This window comes from Caretta caretta, chromosome 14, assembly GCF_965140235.1.
Source record: "Caretta caretta isolate rCarCar2 chromosome 14, rCarCar1.hap1, whole genome shotgun sequence".
In the NCBI taxonomy this organism is placed as follows: domain Eukaryota; kingdom Metazoa; phylum Chordata; order Testudines; family Cheloniidae; genus Caretta; species Caretta caretta.
The window spans coordinates 39,773,607-39,794,335 of NC_134219.1; the positions used below are offsets into that span (position 1 = coordinate 39,773,607).

A 20,729-nucleotide genomic window follows, 5' to 3' on the forward strand; every position below is an offset into this window, starting at 1 on the left:
TATTGATGCGAGTGATTTAGGTGATGAACTGAAAGCCCTTTCAAGATACATTTCAGCAGGATCAGCTCCAAAGGCTGTCCTGGAATATATGTGCACAAAGAAGATGACTCACCTCTTTCCAAATGCTTTTGTTGCTCTGCGCATACTTCTAACACTTCCTGTAGCAGTTGCCAGTGGAGAACGCACCTTCTCCAAGCTGCAGTTAATAAAAACGCATCTGTGCTCCACAATGACACAGGATAGGCTGGTCGGCCTTGCAACCATCTCAACAGAGCATGAGCTGGCCCAGACGGTGGACCTTCAGCAGGAAGCAGTTCAAATCTTTGCAGCCAAGAAGGCATGGAAAGCACCACTTTGATTATTCAAACAGACAAAAATGCCAGTGTTCACTCTGCAGACAAGAAAAGTTACATTTGCTGTTCAGGCGTTTAAAAGTTAAATGTTACTTAAAATTTTGGAACAAGGCATTTTAAGTTGTTAGTTCAACGCTACGAACTGCTGCCTGCACAATTTGCGACCTGTAGTTGCTACTGACATCTCTATTCTCCCTTTTACTGCCATGAAACAATTTGCTGCCTTTGCCTTTCCCCATCCTGCCGTCCAGAGGGAGCATTCCCATCGCAACTTGCTACCTGTCACCTTTCCCCATCCTCTACCTTTCCCCATCTCCTGGCCCAGGGGTAACAGAGCGCGATGATGGGGGTTCCCCTCTCACAGTAGTGCTACCTCTCCCTTTCCTCATGCTCTGGTCCAGGGGCAGCGCGTTATAGGTTTAAACCTATCGCCTATTAATTTGAAAAATATGAAAAAAGAAAAGGAGGACTTGTGGCACCTTAGAGACTAAAATTTATTTGAGCATGAGCTTTCGTGATCTACAGCTCAAAGTGAGCTGTAGCTTATGCTCAAATAAATTTGTTAGTCTCTAAGGTGCCACAAGTACTCCTTTTCTTTTTGCGGATACAGACTAACATGGCTGCTACTCTGAAATTTCATTTGGTGACCCCTAGTTTTTATGTTATGAGAAGAAGTAAACAACACTTCTTTATTTACTTTCTCCACACTCGTCATGATTTTATAGACCTCTATCATATCCCTGCTTAGTCGTCCCTTTTCCAAGCTGAAAAGTCCCAATCTCATTAATCTCTCCTCATATGGCAGCTGTTCCATACCCCTAATAGTTTTTGTTGCCCTTTTCCGAACCTTTTCCAATATATCTTTTTTGAGATGGGGCAACCACATCTGCACGCAGTATTCAAGATGTGGGCGTACCAGGGATTTATATACAGGCAATATGATATTTTCTGTCTTATTATCCACCCCTTTCCGAATGATTCCCAACATTCTGTTTGCTTTTTTGACTGCCGCTGCAGTCCTGATTCTCTGCCTGGTTCAGTACTGGCCTTAGCGTGGTCTCCCCGCAAGGGACCTTCCACCAGCTGGGGATGGATAGAGCCCAGCACGAGTCCATGCTCCTGACGCTAGGGTGAGAGGGAAGTATAGCACAGGAACTGGTGGGAGACACTTCCTTAACTCTTTATTTCCCAGTTTTCAGAGGTTGACATATGGGTTCCTTTCATGTTCTGGGAGAGTACAAGGCACTGATGGTCAACCTGCACTCTGTGTTAATGATGTTTTCCAGTAGTGAAGCTTGTCTTTCATATAAAAAATAAAAATTGAGCAAATTTCTAGTCCTTATAATTGCCGAGAGAAGCAGAAAAATGTGACCTGAGTGTGCCCTAAAGGCTGATTATTGGACCTAAAAAATGTACCCTACTTTCCAATTGTAAATAGTATGTGCACGTTCATACATCACAAAATGGGAATGGGCGATGGGCTGGATGATTCCCTGTTCTGTTCATTCCCTCTGGGGCACCTGGCATTGGCCACTGTCGGAAGACAGGATACTAGGCTAGATGGACCTTTGGTCTGACCCAGTCTGGCCATTATGATATAATGGTTCCTTCTAACCTTGGAATCCATAGCTCTGTATTGGTGGAAACCTCTCTTGTTTGAATTCAGAAGTGTCTTCTAAAAAATTAATCCGGAGATTTTAATTAATAATTGTCGTAGGAAAATATCCTTATGAAAACTTACCCTCTTTCTCTGCCTTGGAGATCAGAAAGTTCAGTTGATAGGGCAGGGTCTCTAGAGGAAGAAAAGATCAGAGGAGAGGTGATTTGCCCCTTTCTTGTAGGAAAATAGCCTCATGAAAACGGGGCTGGATTCACAAAGAAATTTAGGCAAGCTGACGCTTAGCATCACAACACCCAACGCTTAGGCACCTAGAAAGTCACTGTGATTCACAAAGCCAGAGTCAGGCTCCCAGGCAATCTGCACCATGAATGGGGAGAGAGATGCGCCTTGGAATGAGCTTCATAAAAGCCAGCATGCTAGGCGACTCCCTGCTTACGCCAGCCAGTGGGAAATGCCAAGGTGCGGGGGTGTGCTAAGCCCTGTCCCCCTCAGGGAGTTCGGCGACCGAATCTGGGCAGCACCGTAGGCGCCTCCCTCGGCGTGGGATTCTCAGCTGCGAGCCCTCTCTTGATGACCGGCACCTGTGCCATTTTTTTTGGCAAGAAGCCTGGCGGGGGAAGGAAACCCACCTCGCTCGTAACTTTTAGCCCTGTGGTTAGAACACTCAGCTGGCCTTTGGGAGACCCCTGGTTCAAGTCAAGCCTGTGCCGCAGAGGGAGCAGGGATTTGAAATGGGATCTACCACCTCTCAAGGAGTGCCCTAATCTCTGGGCTGCAGGATTGTCTGATACTGGGTGCCCACATGCTCTCCTGTGGGAGAGGTTCCACTGGGGATAATCAATAATTCATTGGGCCAGAGGCAGAGAGAAATCATGAGAACGTCCCAGGTGGTTAGAGCATGCTCTTGGGAGGGATGCCCAGAAGCCTGTCCCGCTGCTCAATTATTTATACACAGTGGATCAGATTCAAAAGGGGCAACAGAGAGGCCTATATCAGACCCCTGTTGGAATCCCTTCTTCCCCTCAGGGGGACAGAGGATTGGAACTGGGGATCTCCCACATCCCAGGTCAGTACCCTAATCACAGAGCTATACATTATAAGGGAGCTCCTCTTTCCCTAGAGCCTGGTTCTTTTGGGTAAGTTCACATATAGGGCCCGAGTCAGTAAGCGAGCTCAGAGCAGGCATTTCAGATTGTGGCCCTGTAGGTGAGTTAGGAGGAGGAACCCCTTTCTTTCCCCAGTTCGTGTATCTCTCTGGGGCTTAGGTGTCTTGGTAGCTGGACTGGAACTGCAGTGCGCATGCACAGAGGCAGAAACATAGGTGCCTAGGGGACTTTTACCGCAAAAATAGAGGTGATGAGTAATTTTAGGCACCTACAAGGTTTGGTTGCAGCTGAGTGGGGGGTCTTTGTGAATCCCAGTGTGGTCTGATTCTGGGACTGAGGTGCCTAAAATGGCAAGTAGACCCCCTCACCCCAAGTCCTTTTGTGAATCTAGCCCATACCCTTTCTCTCTGCATTTGAGCTCAGTTCATAGGGCTGGGTCTCAAGAGAAAGGAAGGATTGGAAGAGAGGTGATTTCATGTTGTCTTGACTCTGGTGACATTTCTACCGTTAATTAATGTAACCGTGATTGAGAGAGACAAGCTTTGGAGCTTACTCAGAGCTCTTCTTCAGGTCCGTGTAGCTCAAAAGCTTGTCTCTGTCACCAACAGGAGTTGGTCCAATAAAAGCTATGTCCTCCCCCACCCTGTCTAATATCCTGGGGCTGACACGGCTGTCGCAACATGGCATGGAACCGTGCTGTAATTCTGAGACACAGCCCAAAGGAAAAGACCACAGAATGAGAGGCAGGTCGGAATGGGGAGACCTTTCCAGTGAGACCAAACTAAAGTGAAATCATCGTCCAAAATATATCGTCCATCTCCTGCCTTACTCCAATGATCTCAAAGCACTCGGTGGCATTCACTACTTAGCACAACAAGGTAGGATGGCCATTATTTCCTCCTTTTTCAAGATGGAGGAACTTGAGGTACAGAGTCTGGGATTTTCAAAAGGGCTGAGGCCACGTGGTGGCCAACTCCCATTGACAGTCAGAGAGAGATGGGGCCTAAATCCCCTAGGTCCCTTGGAAAATCCCAGCCATGGAGGTGAAATTCAACATTTTCTAAAACATCTGGCGATTGTGTGTCTCTGAAATGCTGAGTGGCCAATTTTGACACCCATGGTTGGGTCTGAGACAATCCAAGTGGAGGCCTGGCAAACTGGCATCAGCCCTGAGCCCTCCCCATCCCACCCACAGACGTCTAGCTGTGACGAGCTGAGAACTAATAGGCCAGAGTCCAACTCCTTCCACAGTCAGAGGCACATCTCGATGTGCCATCGCCATATCATGAGCCCAAATAACTGTTAAGTTACCTTTGAATTTCTTCAGAGCCTCCTGTAGACAAACATTTCTTTGGGAAGAGACGCCAATTCTCTCGCTCACATCCTGTGACACAGCCATTGGTTTCTTGAACTTCACCTTCTCACACCTGGGGGGGGGGGAGGGGGAAACACCCTAAATCTTTTCTTTCTTGAGAATGAGCTACCAGAGGCTGCTCTCTTGTGGGCTCAATGAGAGCTTCTAACTCCCACTGGTGAGACAATTCATCTCCTCACTGGAGTTTTTAAATGCCTAGCTCCTCCAATGGGAGTTAAAGAGAGTAAGGGGTCCACAGGCTGCCCCTCAGAGAGAAGGGCCTAATCTCATGGGAAAGGATGCTCCAGTGGTTAAGGGGTTGCTGTAGGACTCTGGAAACCTATGTTCCACTCCCTGCTCTGCCACAGCCTCCCTGCATGGCCTTGGGCAAGTCACTTAAGGCTTGATTTTTAAAGGTGCCTCCTGGGATTTTCAAAAGCACCTAACCAAGTCAGGCTCCCAACTGCCACTGACCACAATGGGAGGTGCCTAACTCGCTTAGCTGCTTTGGAAAACCCCACCAAGTGCCTAGCTACGTCTCAGGTGACTAAATGCCCTGCAAAATCTGACCCTGGGGGGAAGTCCCCTTCTAGCACCACGACGCGTGAGGGGGAGTGGGAAGGAGTCACATACCTGCTCCAGGTGCTTTTGATGTCCTAGAAAAGAGAAAGAGTTCAGTCCCAAGTGCCACAAGATGCGGATCGCTTCTGCTCTGCAGGGGACTTGCTTTGCCATCCCTAGTTGAGCTCGAGATGCAGTTCTCTGCAGTTAGCAACTTCAAAAGTCCATTCACAGATTTCGATGGAATGGGACCCCTAAGCACACACCATGACTGTGGGTTTTCTCCTTCTAAATTCTATGGCATTTGCTCAAACAGACTGATCAGACGCATGAATCCTTGACTGCCACATGCAACTGCTGTGTCCAGAGCGTTTGCCTTTCTCCATGTATGCAATTCTGCTCAGCAGTTCTGGAAGCTGGATTCATTCTCATTTCTTAATAGGCCCTGCAAAGAACTTTGCTTTCCTAATCTCTCACTTCCTAGAAAGTGGAGTTGTGCCTTTTATTGCTTTCATATCGTTAGGGCCCTTCATTTTCAGTTTTTATTTTAGTTAATTTTTCCTGGGATTTTATCAGTGTTTATTACCACAATAAAAACAGGTGCAAATCAGTGCAGAAAACTATTAAGTTTTCTGGTTAAATATCGGGGTTTGTTTTGGTGGATGGAAAGACAGGGAGAAAAAGTATTCAGTAGATGAATGCTTTGAATTCTGTTCATCCCTGTGGTTTGCTGCAGAACTAAAACAGAACTCAAAGCACAAGGGCCCCCCTGAGTTTAAGAAAACAATATATCTGAAATCCCCAAATAAAACGTTTCATTTGAACAAACAGGTTACTGGTGTAGAATCACAGAATATCAGGGTTGGAAGGGACCTCAGGAGGTCATCTAGTCCAAGCCCCTGCTCAAAGCAGGGCCACTCCCCAGCTAAATCATCGCAGCCAGGGCTTTGTCAAGCCTGACCCTAAAAGCCACTAAGGAAGAAGATTCCACCACCTCCCTAGGTAACCCATTCCAGTGCTTCACCACCCTCCTACTGAAAAAGTTTTTCCTAATATCCAACCTAAACTTCCCCCACTGCAACTTCAGACCATTACTCCTTGTTCTGGCATCTGGTTACCACTGAGAACAGTCTAGATCCATCCTCTTTGGAACCCCCTTTCAGGTAATTGAAAGCAGCTATCAAAAAATCCTCCCCCATTCTGCTCTTCTGCAGACTAAGCAATCCCAGTTCCCTCAGCCTCTTCTCATAAGTCATGTGCTCCAGCCCCCTAATCATTTTTGTAGCCCTCCGCTGGACTCTTTCCACATCCTTCTTGTAGCGGGGGGCCCAAAACTGGACACGGTACTCCAAGTGAGGTCTCACCAATGCCGAATAGATGGGAATGATCACGTCCCTCAATCTGCTGGCAATGCCCCTACTTATACAGCCCAAAATGCCGTTGGACTTCTTCACAACAAGGGCAGATTGTTGACTCATATCCAGCTTCTCGTCCACTGTAACCCCTAGGTCCTTTTCTGCAGAACTGCTGCCTAGCCATTCGGTCCCTAGTTTGTAGCAGTTCATGGGATTCTTCTGTCCTAAGTGCACTTGTCCTTGTTGAACCTCATCAGATTTCTTTTGGCCCAATCCTCTAGTTTGTCTAGGTTCCTCTGTATCCTATCCCTACCCTCCAGCATATCTACCCCTCCTCCCAGTTTAGTGTCATCTGCAGGTGCAATTGCTGAGGGTGCAATCCACACCATCCTCCAGATCATTAATGAAGATATTGAACAAAACCGGCCCCAGGACTGACCCTTGGGGCACTCTGCTTGACACTGGCTGCCAACTAGATATGGAGCCATCGATCACTACCTGTTGAGCCTGACAATCTAGTCAGCTTTCTATCCACCTTATAGTCCATTCATCCAGCCCATACTTCTTTAACTTGCTGGCCAGAATGCTGTGGGAGACCGTATCAAAAGCTTTGCTTAGAACGATTAGTCTATAAATATTCACCTTCGATAATTGGGCCACACCATTTGCAGCGCATACGCTCAACTTCATCCTTCTCTCCTGTTGTTGTTTCTTTAGCCCTTTTGAATACTTCCTTGTGTTCTGAAATGTATTCTGATGTAGATTTTCATTTTCTTCCCATTTTAGTGCGTCAAATCTTTAACCCATTGTCTACTAACAGTTTGAAATGTGTACTTGGTGGGTGTGTAATTTATCAGTAGGTTCAGACGCACACGCACTTCAGAGCTTGCGTGCGTGCCTGTTGGTTTATTGTGTGCATCTGCTAGAACAATACGTTCTTTCTTCAGCAGGCAGCTTTGCATATACACACAGACTAATGTATTATCGGAATACAGAGATCTCATGCAATGTATTGTATTTTCTTAATAAAACAAGTTTTTTGTATATATTTGAATGATAAAAAAGTAGGATGAAAATCAGAAAAACCTCAATAATACTTTTTTGTAAAACCCAGAAATTTTTTGGTAAAAATTGGTTTAAACTGAAAATGAAGGGGCTTACACAGGATGTCTCAAAAAGGCCTGAACCATCTGCCTTTAAAACAGCAAAACTGTTTCCATATTGGAAATATTAGAAATGTCACATTTTGTTTTCCCTCACTTCCTTAAAGGACACACTGACAGTCTCCATTGTGGAGTAGGACTTCTCCAAGAACTTAATAAACTCCAAAGCTAATCAATCAGAATCTCTCCCTTCCCTGGGCAGGGATCTGGGTGTCTCTAACTGTCTCACCTGCAGGAATTCACTTGTTGGCTGCTGACACTTCTCTTCTATCTCACTGATCAAGTCACCGAGACGGGAAATCTTTTCAGACAGTTTGGTGACATTTTCATCCTGTATCTTCACAATTTCCTTGTCCAGCTCTTCCAGTTGGGCCAGCAGGAGTCGCTCTTGCTCATCCAGGAACTGCCGCAGTTGCTCAAATTCAGACATGATCTTCTGCCTCTCAGCTTCTATCTTTCCCTATAATGAAGGGACACAAACAGGAAAGGACAGATCAAGGACAAGGGTTGCCGGATGTCCAGTTTTCAACTGGGAAGTACAGTCAAAAGGGAAACCTGGCAGTGTCCGGTCAGCACTGCTGACTGGACATGAGAAGTCCGGTTACCCACAGTAACTGGCTTCCACCACCAGAGGGCGAGAAGAGCAGCAGCTGCTGCTGGAGCCTGGAGGAGCACTCAGGGGTGGCTCCATGGGGGGGAGAAAAGTACCGGCATCTCCCCCATCCTGCTCCAATCACCCCTCCACCCCTGGAGCGTGGCTCTCCCTCTCCCACCCTGCCCCAGTCACCTCCACCACACCCCGAGAGCTCTGCTCAGCTGGCAGGGGGAGGGAGGTGGAGAGAGCAGCAAGCGACAATGGGAGAGGGACAGAGGAGGGGGGGGCGGGGCCTCGAGGGAAAGTGGCGGCAGGGCACAGGGCAGGTTCCGGTGCTCAGCATCCGGTTTTCACAAATGAGAAAGTTGGACATCCCAGACTCTCCCCATGTCCCTGATAGGAACAGTTCTTAGAGCCCTCTTTTCATATCAACCTACTACAAACACATGGTTGAGATTTCAGGAGAATATGCCTGACAGTCTCTCAGCTGGCCTGAATGAACAACATGTTCCGAAGTGCCTTCGGGACGTACGCCTCCAGTTCCCATTTTCAAAAGGTCACTTTGGATGCTAAGGAGCCTAATGACAGGTTTCAGAGGAACAGCCGTGTTAGTCTGTATTCGCAAAAAGAAAAGGAGTACTTGTGGCACCTTAGAGACTAACCAATTTATTTGAGCATGAGCTTTCGTGAGCTACAGCTCACTTCATCAGATGCATACCGTGGAAACTGCAGCAGACTTTATATACACACAGAGAATATGAAACAATACCTCCTCCCACCCCACTGTCCTGCTGGTAATAGCTTATCTAAAGTGATCAACAGGTGGGCCATTTCCAGCACAAATCCAGGTTTTCTCACCCTCCACCCCCCCACACAAATTCACTCTCCTGCTGGTGCTAGCCCATCCAAAGTGATAACTCTTTACATAATCAAGTCGGGCTATTTCCTGCATAGATCCAGGTTTTCTCACATCCCCCCCACCCCCATACACACACAAACTCACTCTCCTGCTGGTAATAGCTCATCTAAACTGACCACTCTCCAAGTTTAAATCCAAGTTAAACCAGAACATCTGGCGGGGGGGGGGTGGTGGTAGGAAAAAACAAGAGGAAACAGGCTACCTTGCATAATGACTTAGCCACTCCCAGTCTCTATTTAAGCCTAAATTAATAGTATCCAATTTGCAAATGAATTCCAATTCAGCAGTTTCTCGCTGGAGTCTGGGTTTGAAGTTTTTTTGTTTTAAGATAGCGACCTTCATGTCTGTGATTGTGTGACCAGAGAGATTGAAGTGTTCTCCGACTGGTTTATGAACGTTCATAACCGCAATCTAAAAACACGGTTTATGAACGTTCATAAAAACACGGTTTATGAACGTTCATAACCGCAATCTAAAAACACGGGATCCTTATAAAAACTCAGACAGATGGAGCAAGTTGCTTCATCTCGGAAGCTTTTCAGAGGATTCACTGCAGCCATGGCTCCCTGCAGACAGTGTCACAGGGATCTAAGATGTGGTTTAACCTCAACTGGGCGTTTTTCACGTGGCTTCTTTGGGGGCTTTTTTGGCTGCTTTTTTTTTTTTTTTTTTAAATGTCCTGCCGGAGAACATGATTGGCTCCCTGTTGCCCAATCCCTCTCCCAACACCCAAAGCAAGGAGAGGGGAAGAAACCAGGACTCCGAGACTGACAGTGGCCAGGGACAATGGGGGAGAGGCCAGTGCGACAGGTCAGCCCGATAGGGCATTACAGATGAAGGAGGGAACCTGGAATCCAGCTCAGTCAGGTGTGGGTTGGGTTCGTCCTCCCTAAGTGAGGTCCTCGCGGTGAGAGTGTTGCATGATGCGTGTGTGTGTGTCCGTGCCCTGCAGTGCCTACTCTCTCCCCACCGCCTGCCTCCTGCCTGGGCTGCTCGGGGGGTTGGGTGAGCTGATAACAGTGGGCTGTGGTCAGTGATCTTTCTGTTGGTGCATTTCTGGTGGTGGTGTTGCACCTGCATGGGGGAGGAGGGACGCAGGCAGTGGGTGACAGGGGGTTGCAAAGCTGGGGGGGGGCTGCAGCACAGCTTGGGCCAAGTTGGGGCCGGGGAGGACTGGGGAGTGGCCAGGCTGGGTTTGGGGGTTGTGGGGGGAGGGAGTGGCGTGCACAGCACCACCGCTGTTGGCCAGTGATGCTTGGGGCATTTCTGGTGGGGTGGTGCGCTGTTGAAGGGGGTCTTTTGGGGGTCCGGTGGTATTACGGCTGTACTAGCGGTTGGCCACTGGCATGACGGACATGGACCGGTGCCGACCCAAAGCAGATTGGCTTGTTTTGGGTGATTTGGAGGGGTGGGGAACGTAGGCAGAAATTAAACCTTGTCTGTCTGAGGAGAGAAATGAAACTGATATGTAAAAAGATGCTTAAATCCGCTTCCGATTTTGCTTCGGTTTAGTGTCTATAATGGGGCTACTCAGTCTGCTGCCTCAATTTTGTCACTGCAACATAGTGACGCTGATCCAGGCTGGATCAAATCCAGGGCCCAACTACACCAGAATCCTGTCTCCAGCAGCAGTCGGCCCCAGGTGTCTCTGAGGAAGATGGAAGAACCACACAGTCGACAGATTCTACACCACATAGTAAACCCGGGCTCAGATTCAGGTTTAAGGCCAGACCCCTCTCTGGACCTCAGTTTCCACATCTCTAAAATGGGGTCAATGATAGTGACAATGATAGGCTCAGCTCCCAACCCTAGCAGCTTGGCTGTTCCATGCCCTACTGTGTACCGAAACTGACTTGAAAGGACTATCCAAGCCCCTCCCAGGCCTGCTCCCATTGTGGGTCTCTCTCCTGGCCGAGCACAGGCTGTTCTTATATCGTCCAACAGGCTTGGATCCTAGTTACATGCTGCTCCATCTCATGTGACCCCTGCACTTATTCCCTTCACCTGGGGATAGGTTCAGTTGAGCTACTACCCCTTTCATGGCCATCTCACCCTGGGACAGCCTGAAACTGGAAACCTGTGCTCGAACAGTAACTGTTTGCTAGGAAAGGTGCTGAAGACACAATGGAAGAGGAAATCCTTTGGACTGGATTGAAATTATTCCAAAGGAAAGTGAATGAGAGAAAATGTCCAGCGTTATCCTCCTAGCGAAAGAAATACTTGAAGGTCAGAAAGGACCATTCTGTCCATCTTCTTTGTAACACAAGCCCTAGAACGTCACCGAGTGCTTCCTCCAGAAAACCTGCTACGTGGGACTGAGCCAGATCACGACTTCTGGAAAGACATCTCCATGCATTAGAGCCAGCTGGTCAGAAAAAATCTTTCTTCTTCAGTGACGTGAAGTTAAAGGACACAGAGAAGAAGAAAACCTCGACTCAGGTTGTTACTGGAGCTGAAGCAGAGAGGCCAGGACAAACATGGCTAGGGCCCAGGACTGACTATCAGCAGATCTGCCGTTTTCTCTTCCTGGCTTTTTGACCATGAGCGAATCTCTTTGCTTCTGTGTGCCTCAATTTCCACAACTATAAAATAAAACTACTCAAGGTTATGTTTTTTTCTCTCCTGTTTTGCAAGGCGGGACACTTAGATACATTTGGGGCCTGTCTACGCTACTGGTCTAGAGTGTATTTGTAAGGTGATGACCCTCACATGTTGTTCAGAAGCTGTGGATGACACAAGCTTCCTACGTTTGTTCTGTGCTTAGCCCCTAGGGCACAGCTGGGCTGGGCGGCCTTTTCTCGCTGTGCTGTGCGGAGCAGGTTCTGAGCACGAGGGATACGAAGGACTAATTCTTGAAAATAATTCAAGGACTAATTCTTGAAAATAAATATCAAAGAATATCAGGGTTGGAAGGGACCTCAGGAGGTCATCTAGTCCAAGCCTCTGCTCAAAGCAGGACCAATCCCCAATTTTTGACCCAAATGGCCCCCTCAAGGATTGAACCCACAACCGTGGGTTTAGCAGGCCAATGCTCAAACCACTGAGCTATCCCTCCCCCCAAATAGAACTGCTATCCCTCCCCCCCCAAATAGAACTGCAACCCAAATAAAAAATCACTGCTGCTAACATTGGTGGGTGATAAAATAGTAGCAGAGTGGTAATTAATGATGAGGAGAGGGCAGTGACACAGAGCAATCGGATCCCTTGAGAAGCTGGAGCCATTCAAAGAAAACAAGTTGGAAAAGAACCAAATGAAGGGTCCTATAGCGAGCGACAAGCATGCAGGCCACACCTACAGAGTGGGGAAGTGTATCCAGGAAAGCACTGACTGTGAAGAGGATTTAGGGCCATGCTAGGCAAGCCATTCAACATGAGCACCCAGGGGGATGCTGTGGTGAACAGGGCTAAAGCCATCATTAGATGTATGAAAAGAGTAGTGAGGAGCATAGGGAGGTGACACACCATGAGGAAGACGGATCATGGAGTCCTGCATTCAGTTTTGGCGTCCACCTTTGAAAAAAGATTTGGAAATATTGGAGATGGGGCAGCAAAAAGCAATGAAACGTTTTCTGGGCTGGGGGAAAATGCCTGCAAATGAGCTATTGAAAGAGCTCAGCCTGCTTAGATGATAAAAAAGATCGGGAGGTGACGTCATTGAAGTGTTGAAGTGACTTCACGGAGAGAAAATATCGGGTATGAAAGGGCTCATTAATCTAGCTGAGAAAAGCATAACAGTGGCTGGAAACTCAAAAGAGACCAATTCGTATTCGAAAGAGGGCACACATATTCAACCGTGAGGATGAATCACCAAAGGAACAAACTAGAAAGGGAAGTGGTGGGAATTCCCCACCACTTGATGTCTTCTAATGAAGACGAGATGCCTTTCTGGAACGTGTGTAGTCAAAAACTAGCTACTATGCTCTCCAGAAAGCATGTGATATGCAGGGTGTGAGAAGACATGCTCTAATTGTCTCTTCTGTCCATAAAGTCTGCTCATGTATGAAAAACTGAGCATAGCATGGGGAGAAGCCTTTGATGTTTTACTGTGTTGGGCTTGAGCCCACAATGAACGCTCATTGCGTGGGCTGATCCAGGGGAAGCGGCTGAAACATCCAATGTGGCTGGACAGGGGCAGGACATCAGCACTGCAGGGGAGGGGTGGGTGTGGCAGTGACATCACAAGGGCCTTTGGCAGGACCTCAGCCTATTGGACAAAGGTGGTGGGGAGGCGATGATCTCACAGAGAAATCTTGACATCAGCCGGGCAGGACAGGGGTGCAGGACAGGGGCAACCTCGGAGATCCCTGTGGCTTTGCTTCAGCACATCTCCTTCTCGAGGTCTCTCCTGGAGGACTGAGAGAGCATTCACTTGCACGTTCGTGAGCGCAAGGAGGACCCTCTTCGGAGTTTTCTCCTTTTCTTGTAGTGGTTTTGCTCGAAAACAGACGTCCCTATAGAAAAGGTAAGAGCCTCGGAGAGGTTTGGAACCTGTTCAGTCTGATCTATCACGTGCCGGCTGATTTTTAGGAAAGGAAAAGCCTCGATTGTGGGGGCAGTATTTTATTTCCGACCTAGGACTTTGTCCCTTAGAATTACTGGGGACGTTGGGGTTTCTCCTTTTTGTTTTCCCTTTTCCTGTCTCTCCCTCTTTTCTCGTCTTCTCTTGCATCTTTGTCCCTTTCCCCTGCTTTCCTTTCACCACCAGGACCTGTCTGTGCATGTGGAGTTGGGGATTGAGGGGGGGCGGGGGGGATTTGCATCCCAACTCTCATTGCGGGAGGCCCTCCGAAAGACATGTGGCTGGAATGGTGCTCTAAGAGTGACTCCCTCCGGTGGTGACCCGGGACATCTGGTGAGACCTCTCAGCTTTCTGCTTCTCAGAGTCTCAATGCTGATTGGGGGAGCTTGGGGCTATTGTGAGGGAGGAGGCTCAGGTCTTTGTTACCCTCTTTTAAGACCAAGGAAATAGGCTGTAACCAAACATGTATTTGATTGCTCTTTCCGCTTTTCTCCATTCATTGTCTTTGAGTAATTCACGATTCTCTCTCTAATGGGCTAGTTCTTCTAAAACACTTACTAAAGAATTAGGTTTTAATAAAGCCAAATGCAACCCCATAGCTCCAGTAACAAAGGAGTCAGGTGGCACCCTACAGAATGGGGGACAATCCGCTGGAAAGCATTGACCCTGAAAAGGATTTCGGGGCCATAGTGGACGAGCTCCTCAACATGATCTGTCAGTGTGAAACTGTGTTAAAAAAGGTGAAAGCCATTCTTGGCTGGATAGAGTAGTGAGGATGGAAAGGGAAGTGAAAGAGCATTGGTGAGACTGATGTTGGAATGTTGAATCCAGTTCTTGTGTCCACATTTTGAATATTATGTTAAAACAATTGGAGAGGGTACAGAAAAGATTTGTAAGTGAGTGATGGGGATGATGCCTTCTAATGAGACATTGAAAAAGCTCAATCTGTTTAGTATATACAAAAGAAGAAGGAGAGGTGAGTTGCTTGACTTCATGGAGAGAAAATGTTGAGTGTAAATGGCTCTTTTTATGTAGCAGAGGCATGACAAGACCCCATGGATGGAAGCAGAAATCAGAAAAAGTATAATGACAATAAGACCCAGATTTGTAAGAGGGTGGTTCGTCATTGGCACAAAGAACCAAGAGAAATGATGGCTTCTCCATCTCTTGATCACTTTGAATAAAGACGAGATGCCTTTCTGGAAAACGCTGAGTAAAAGAAAAGCCCAGTTCTTCTGACATACAGGAGGCCATAGGATACGCAGGGGATCAGATTAAATGCTCTAACGGTTCCTTCTGGCCATAAAGTCAACTAACTTGTGAAAACCTAATTGCGGCCTGGGGAAGAAAGTCTGTGTTCGACTGTGTAGTCGGTGTCACCTCACAAGGAAGAGTCATTGAGTGGGATGATCCAGGGGAAGCAGCTCAAACATCCAGTGTGGCTGGACAGGGGCAGGACATCAGCACTGCAAGGGAGGGGTGGGTGTGGCATTGACATCACAAGGGCCTTTGGCAGGACCTCAGCCTATTGGACAAAGGTGGTGGGGAGGCGATGACCTCACAGAGAGATCTTGACATCAGCCAGGCAGGACAGGGGTGCAGGACAGGGGCAACCTCGGAGATCCCTGTGGCTTTGCTTCAGCACGTCTCCTTCTCGAGGTCTCTCCTGGAGGACTGAGAGAGCATTCACTTTCACATTTGTGAGAGCAAGGAGGACCCTCTTCGGAGTTTTCTCCTTTTCTTTTCGTGGTTTTTCTCGAAAGCAGACGTCCATATATAGAAGGTAAGAGCCTCGGAGAGGTTTGGAACCTGTTCAGTCTGATCCATCAGGTGCCGGCTGATTTTTGGGCAAGGAAAACATTAGATTGTGGGGGCAGTATTTTATTTCCGACCTAGGACTTTGTCCCTTAGAATCACTGGGGACATTGGGGTTTCTCCTTTTTGTTTTCCCTTTTTCTCTGTCCCTCCTACCTTTCTCTTCTTGCTTCCTTTTTCCTTTTCCTCTCTCTCCTCCCACCACCAGGAGCTCTGTGTGTGGAGTGGGGGCCGGACGGGGGGGGCGGGTTGTGGGAGGCCCACACAGAGGTGAGACTGGAATAGTGCTCCGAGAGTGATCCCCTCGGTGGTAACCAGGGCCGTTCTTTGGGCTATTTGATGAGAACCCTTAGCCTCCCACCCCTCAAAGTCTCAACCTTGATTGGCTGAGGAGGGAGCTATTGACAGGGAGGAAACTAGTCTTTGTTGTTCTCTTTTATGACCAAGCAAATAAGTCACAACCAGTTAAATGTTTGACCAATGTGGATGCTGCTCTCCATTCATTGTCTCGGAGCAGTTCATGATCCTCTCCAACATTCCAATTCTTCTCAAATACTTGCTGAATAATTACTATGAACAATTGTTAGTCTGTAGCTCATTTGAGAGCAACTCTGCTACTGACTGGCTGCATCAGCTAAGACAAGTCCCTGCTCCTTTCTCAGCCTTCGTTTCTCCTTCTGTCAAGAACGAATAACAATCCTCTCCCACCTACCTCGCCATGGGTGGATGCTGGGTATCCACTGAAGAGTGGGATCCACTCGGAGCAGTGCAGACTAGGGGTGTCCTATCACACTGAGCCATATCTGATTATGACCTAATATTCTATTGGATTTGTATTTTATTCTTTTGAAATTGTGAAGAGCAGCAACTACTTAGCTCAGACTGAAGCATCTCATCTAATTTTCTAGATCATAGTTGGTTTCAGAGTAGCAGCCGCGTTAGTCTGTATTCGCAAAAAGAACAGGAGGACTTGTGGCACCTTAGAGACTAACCAATTTATTTGAGCATAAGCTTTCGTGAGCTACAGCTGTCGTGAGCTACAGATGCATCCGATGAAGTGAGCTGGAGCTCACGAAAGCTTATGCTCAAATAAATTCATTAATCTCTAAGGTGCCACAAGTACTCCTTTTTCTTTTTGCTGGATCATAGTGTCTCCCCTTTGTGTACGACGAGACAGTTTAATGCACTGTGAGAAACAGGAGATGCTCTTGTTTTGCAAACAAATATTTTTGCAAAGAAATTTCATCCTACTTCTTATGATTTCAAGAAACAAAGTGGTTTCGTCTGAATGGATTTTCTGACAGAAAACGGTTTCCATGAAAATGTTCACACCTGATTTCCTGGGCTTTATCCCTGCCTCCGGGGGGTTGTTGTCTGTTCGTTCGAACAGGAGTCAGGACTGTTGTCTTCTCTTTCTGGCTCTGTCACCGCTTTGCTGTGTGACACCTTGGGTAGGTCCAATGGGAACAGGGTCAATTCTCTAAGTCCAGGCAGCAGGGAGCCTGGGTGAGATAAGGGATGTTAAGGCCGTCTGCGAAGGAGAAAGGGATGTTTCCAGGTGTTGAATGTCAATCATTCTAAACTTTGCTAAAATGGCTAGTCTCGAGAAATAAGAACTAGTTGGGGCCAAACTTTAACCATTGTTTTTTTTAAAGCCCATTCAGGGATGTGAGTCCCAGAGATCCATAGAGAGGGGGAGCAACTTGCCCAAAGTCCCACAGATCAATAGGCAGCAATGGAAGCAGGAGTGACCCTCCCTCTCAAAGTCAGGGGGACCAGACATTAGGGCCTGGTTGCAATTGCCAGCTGTGGGAGGGAGTATGCGGCCGTGGTTAGTGAAGGGGTCCATCCATGGCTCTGACACTCAGTGTGACCCTGAGCCGGTAGCTGAGGCCCGTTTGCCGTCAGTAGGGTTGGGGTCCCATCGCTACAGCCCAGTGGGTTTGGGAGGCTCCAGGAAGGTGTGTAAAGTGCTGGGATGTCAGGATCCCGGAGGTGCTGTCACCTCCACCCTAGGGCCGTGTTATGCACCCCCCTGCTGCTGGCTGAGTTTCTCTGTCCCTTGGCAATCAGACAGACTCTTGTTTTCACAGCCAGTCGATCGCCCTCGTGTCATCACCCTGCCTGCTGGCTGGGCAGGGTAACTCCTGAGGTCACCATCCTCTCCAGCCTGCCTTGGGCTTGGAGAGTGAGGAGGAGGGCGAGGGACGTCTGCTGACCCTGAACATCTGCCATCCATCATCCCATCACTGAGAGCAAGTGAGTGGCATTCGGGTTCCTCGGTGGCTTCCCCTGTCTGTCTGGGGAGAGGCAGAATCAGGGAGAGACTATCTCCAAAGGGGGATTTCCTTTGCAAACAGCCCCCAAGAGTCCCTCACTCTTAGGCCAGGCAGGGGCTTCTCCAGAGCCATCTCCAGTGTGTTTGGAAAGGTTCCAGCAATGGGGCTCCCGGCTCTGCCCTTGTGGGACACTGTTCCCCAGGCTGAGAGTCTCGGAGCTGGGCCAGACCCTGTGAGCTGCTGAGTCTGGAAATCAATGGGGAACGAGGAGGGCCCTGGTCTTCCTGTGCCTAGGCTCTTTGTGACTTTGATGTGGGGAATGGTTTCCCAGGAGAAGTCCAGACTCCTGGGTTCTCTTCCTTCTCTAGCCGGGTGGGAGAGTGGCCTGGGACGACAGGAGCGGGCTGCTTGTCCAGAGGAACCGGTGGTGTTTGGGACTGACCCCATTGCTGGAAAAGGATGAGACTTCCTGGATATTGCAGCAGCAGGGATTATGAGGGGGAACGTTGGGAGCAGATCATGCAATGAACTCCTGCTTGTGTGTGTAGATGGCACTCCCTGCACTCCTGTGGGGGCAGAGGGGGCTGCTGTGGTTGGAGCAGGGAGGAGGAGGGACAGAAAAGGCCCATGAGTGAAAGGCTGCCTTGAGCCCAGATTCACCCCTGCTCCCCGCTCGGTTCCAGGATGGCCAGGCTCCTGCGGATGTTGCGGAGGAAGGCTCTGCAGGTGGCCCCAGAGCCTGAGGGAAGCAGCTGCCACCTTCCCAAGGGGCAGAGCAAGCCCTGCGTCCCCGCTGGCGGGGAAGCAGGTCCCGTCCAGGCCAGACGGCGGAAGTGCCCGGCCTTCTGGAAAAGGACCCCGGCTCCCGGCGCAGGCGCCGAGCTGGGAGAGGCCCCGACCAGGCCCCGGTGGAGCTGGCCCAGGCTGCGGTTTGGCAGACAGGACCCAGCCCAGGAGGGGCGCCGGGCAGGGTGGCTCTGGGGCTTGTTGTGTGGGCAGCAGCGGCCCCAGGAGCCCAGCCCTCCTTCCCATCAGGAGGCATCGCCCTGCCCGGTCTCTGAGGACCTTCCAGTCCCCGCCGGCCAGGAGGCGGAAGGTCCCTGTCCCAGCACCGGCAGCTCAGCCTGGGACAGCGGCAGCACCTGGGCCTCTGGCAGCAGCCAGGCCGATGGAGGCCACTGCTTTGTTCCAGGTGAGGAGCCAGGCTGGGCTCCGGGAGGGGTGAGGACGGGATGTGAACACCCTGGGCCCCGACGCTCTCCCAGGGATACGGGGGTGGGGTCCCCAGCCCAGGTGTCTGGCCTGAGCCCCGCGAACCCCACGGACAGCAGCAGCCGTCACACAGCTGCCCCTTCCACACGGGGACCTGGGGGTGGGGGTGCGAAGAGCTGCTGCCACTTTGGTCCTTGCTGCTCCGGGGCCGGGGGAATCGGCACCTCCCCTGCAGTCCTGGCCAGTGGAGGGGGGCTCTGCTATGGGCTTCTGAAGCTGTTGGGGGCTGAAGGCATCCCTGAGAGGGAGGTTTGGGACCTGATCTGCCCTGGGTGCCTGAGGTGGGAAGGGGGGTCTTGAATCCTGCTCTGCCCACCACGCCCCTGTCCTTCCCTCCCTGGTGCAGGGACCCCCCTGGATTCGGAGCAGGAGGAAGGGGTGGACATGGCCAAAGATGAAGCTGCTCTCAAGCTCATCCGAGAGCAGCTCCAGTGCAGAGATAAGGTACAAATGTTCCCCACCTGGGTTGGAACCAAGATTGCCCTGTCCCTTCCCAGCATCCCCACCCCCTGCCGAGGGTCTTGTCCCTCCTGATCCACCACCCCTAATGGGGCCCTTTTACATCCATGATGTGGGACCCCCAAGATGGGGGTCATTGTCCCACAACAGCCCAGGTCGTCTCCCCCCACAGGCACTGTCCTAGTTCCTGATCCTGCTTGTGTAGGAGTGGTGGGGGATTTGGACAGTAGGCGGGTCCCCACAATCCCCCATTGAAACCTGAGCCCTGGAGCTGGTTTGGGTGGTGCAGGAAGGTCCCTAGCTAACAGGTTCTCTCTCGCTATACCCCACTCCCGGTGGGTCCAGGACGAGGGGCAGCAGCTCCTGTTCCTTCAGGCCATCTACCCCGCATGTCTGGCTGCACAGGAGAGAGGGGAGGACACGCTGGAGCCGCGCTGCTGCAAGGCGGCTGTGGTGAAGAGGATCGTGGTGAGTGAGACACGCCATACGGCAGCTGGAGGGAGGAGGGAGACATGGGATTGGCAGGGGTATGGCCGGGCTAATGGGTGGGGGCCGGGTGGTGTTGGAGGGGGCAGCAGAGGACAAGGATTGCTGGGGCTGAAGACTTGGGAGAAGAGAAGGGAGAAATTGTGAGATTGGTCATTAGTGGGCAGGGGGGGAATTGTGGGGCTGGAAGGCAGCTGAGAGTTGGGGAGAAGGAATCACATGGTTCCAGCTCGGTCGTCGGGATGGGGCTGAATGGGGGCAGTTTTGACAGGGAGGAGGAGAGAAGGGGATTGGGAGTGAGCTGGGCAGGAATCCGGGAAGGGGGACAAGTCTGATGGGCAGGAAGGAATTGGAGGAGCGGGATGTGGTGGGGGATCCTGCTGGCCATGTGGGGCACTGGCTGTGTCATCTCCTCACTGGGAGGTGTCAGTCGGGCCTGAATCTCACACGCTCCTTTGTCTCCTTCGCCTCTCACAGGAGCTCATCGAGGAGCTTCCCGATGACTCGTCACCCAGCGCCGTCCTCGCTCACTCCCTGGCTGCAGTGGGCTACCTCTGGTACCGAGACAGCCCCCCATCCCCACCCCACCGGCTCCCCTCACCCCAGTGCTGCTCAGGCCCAAGGCTGGGAGTCACCATCACTGTCCCTCCCAAGTCACCTCCCAAGAGTGGCGCCTCTGGCAGAGATGGTGGGGTGGGAAGGGTCACTCTCTCCATGACAGGGGCCTTGGGGAGGGTCTCACTCCTGGGCTCAGATACAGGAGGGGCAGCAGGTTCCAGGGAACAGGAGCTATTCCTGTCCTGCCCACTGTCTGTCTGTGACGCCTTGGCCTTGTCATTCCCTAGCTAAGTGCCTCAGTTTCCATTCTCGCC

At 50.2% G+C, this 20,729-nt stretch overlaps 1 protein-coding gene across 1 annotated transcript in view; it reads right to left on the reverse strand.

Annotated features, from left to right (window-relative positions):
* Positions 1–230: 230 nt before the first annotated feature.
* Positions 231–20,729, reverse strand: part of LOC125629622 (zinc finger protein RFP-like) — a 164,111-nt gene continuing 143,612 nt past the window's right edge. The window contains exons 7-12 of the mRNA XM_075119872.1: positions 15,779–15,794; positions 7,743–7,973; positions 5,068–5,090; positions 4,392–4,507; positions 2,095–2,145; positions 231–391 (exon numbers count right to left, since the gene is read on the reverse strand). Coding sequence (XP_074975973.1) covers positions 387–391; positions 2,095–2,145; positions 4,392–4,507; positions 5,068–5,090; positions 7,743–7,973; positions 15,779–15,794 — 442 coding nt within the window. The 3' untranslated portion in view covers positions 231–386. The remainder of the gene's footprint in view (positions 392–2,094; positions 2,146–4,391; positions 4,508–5,067; positions 5,091–7,742; positions 7,974–15,778; positions 15,795–20,729) is intronic.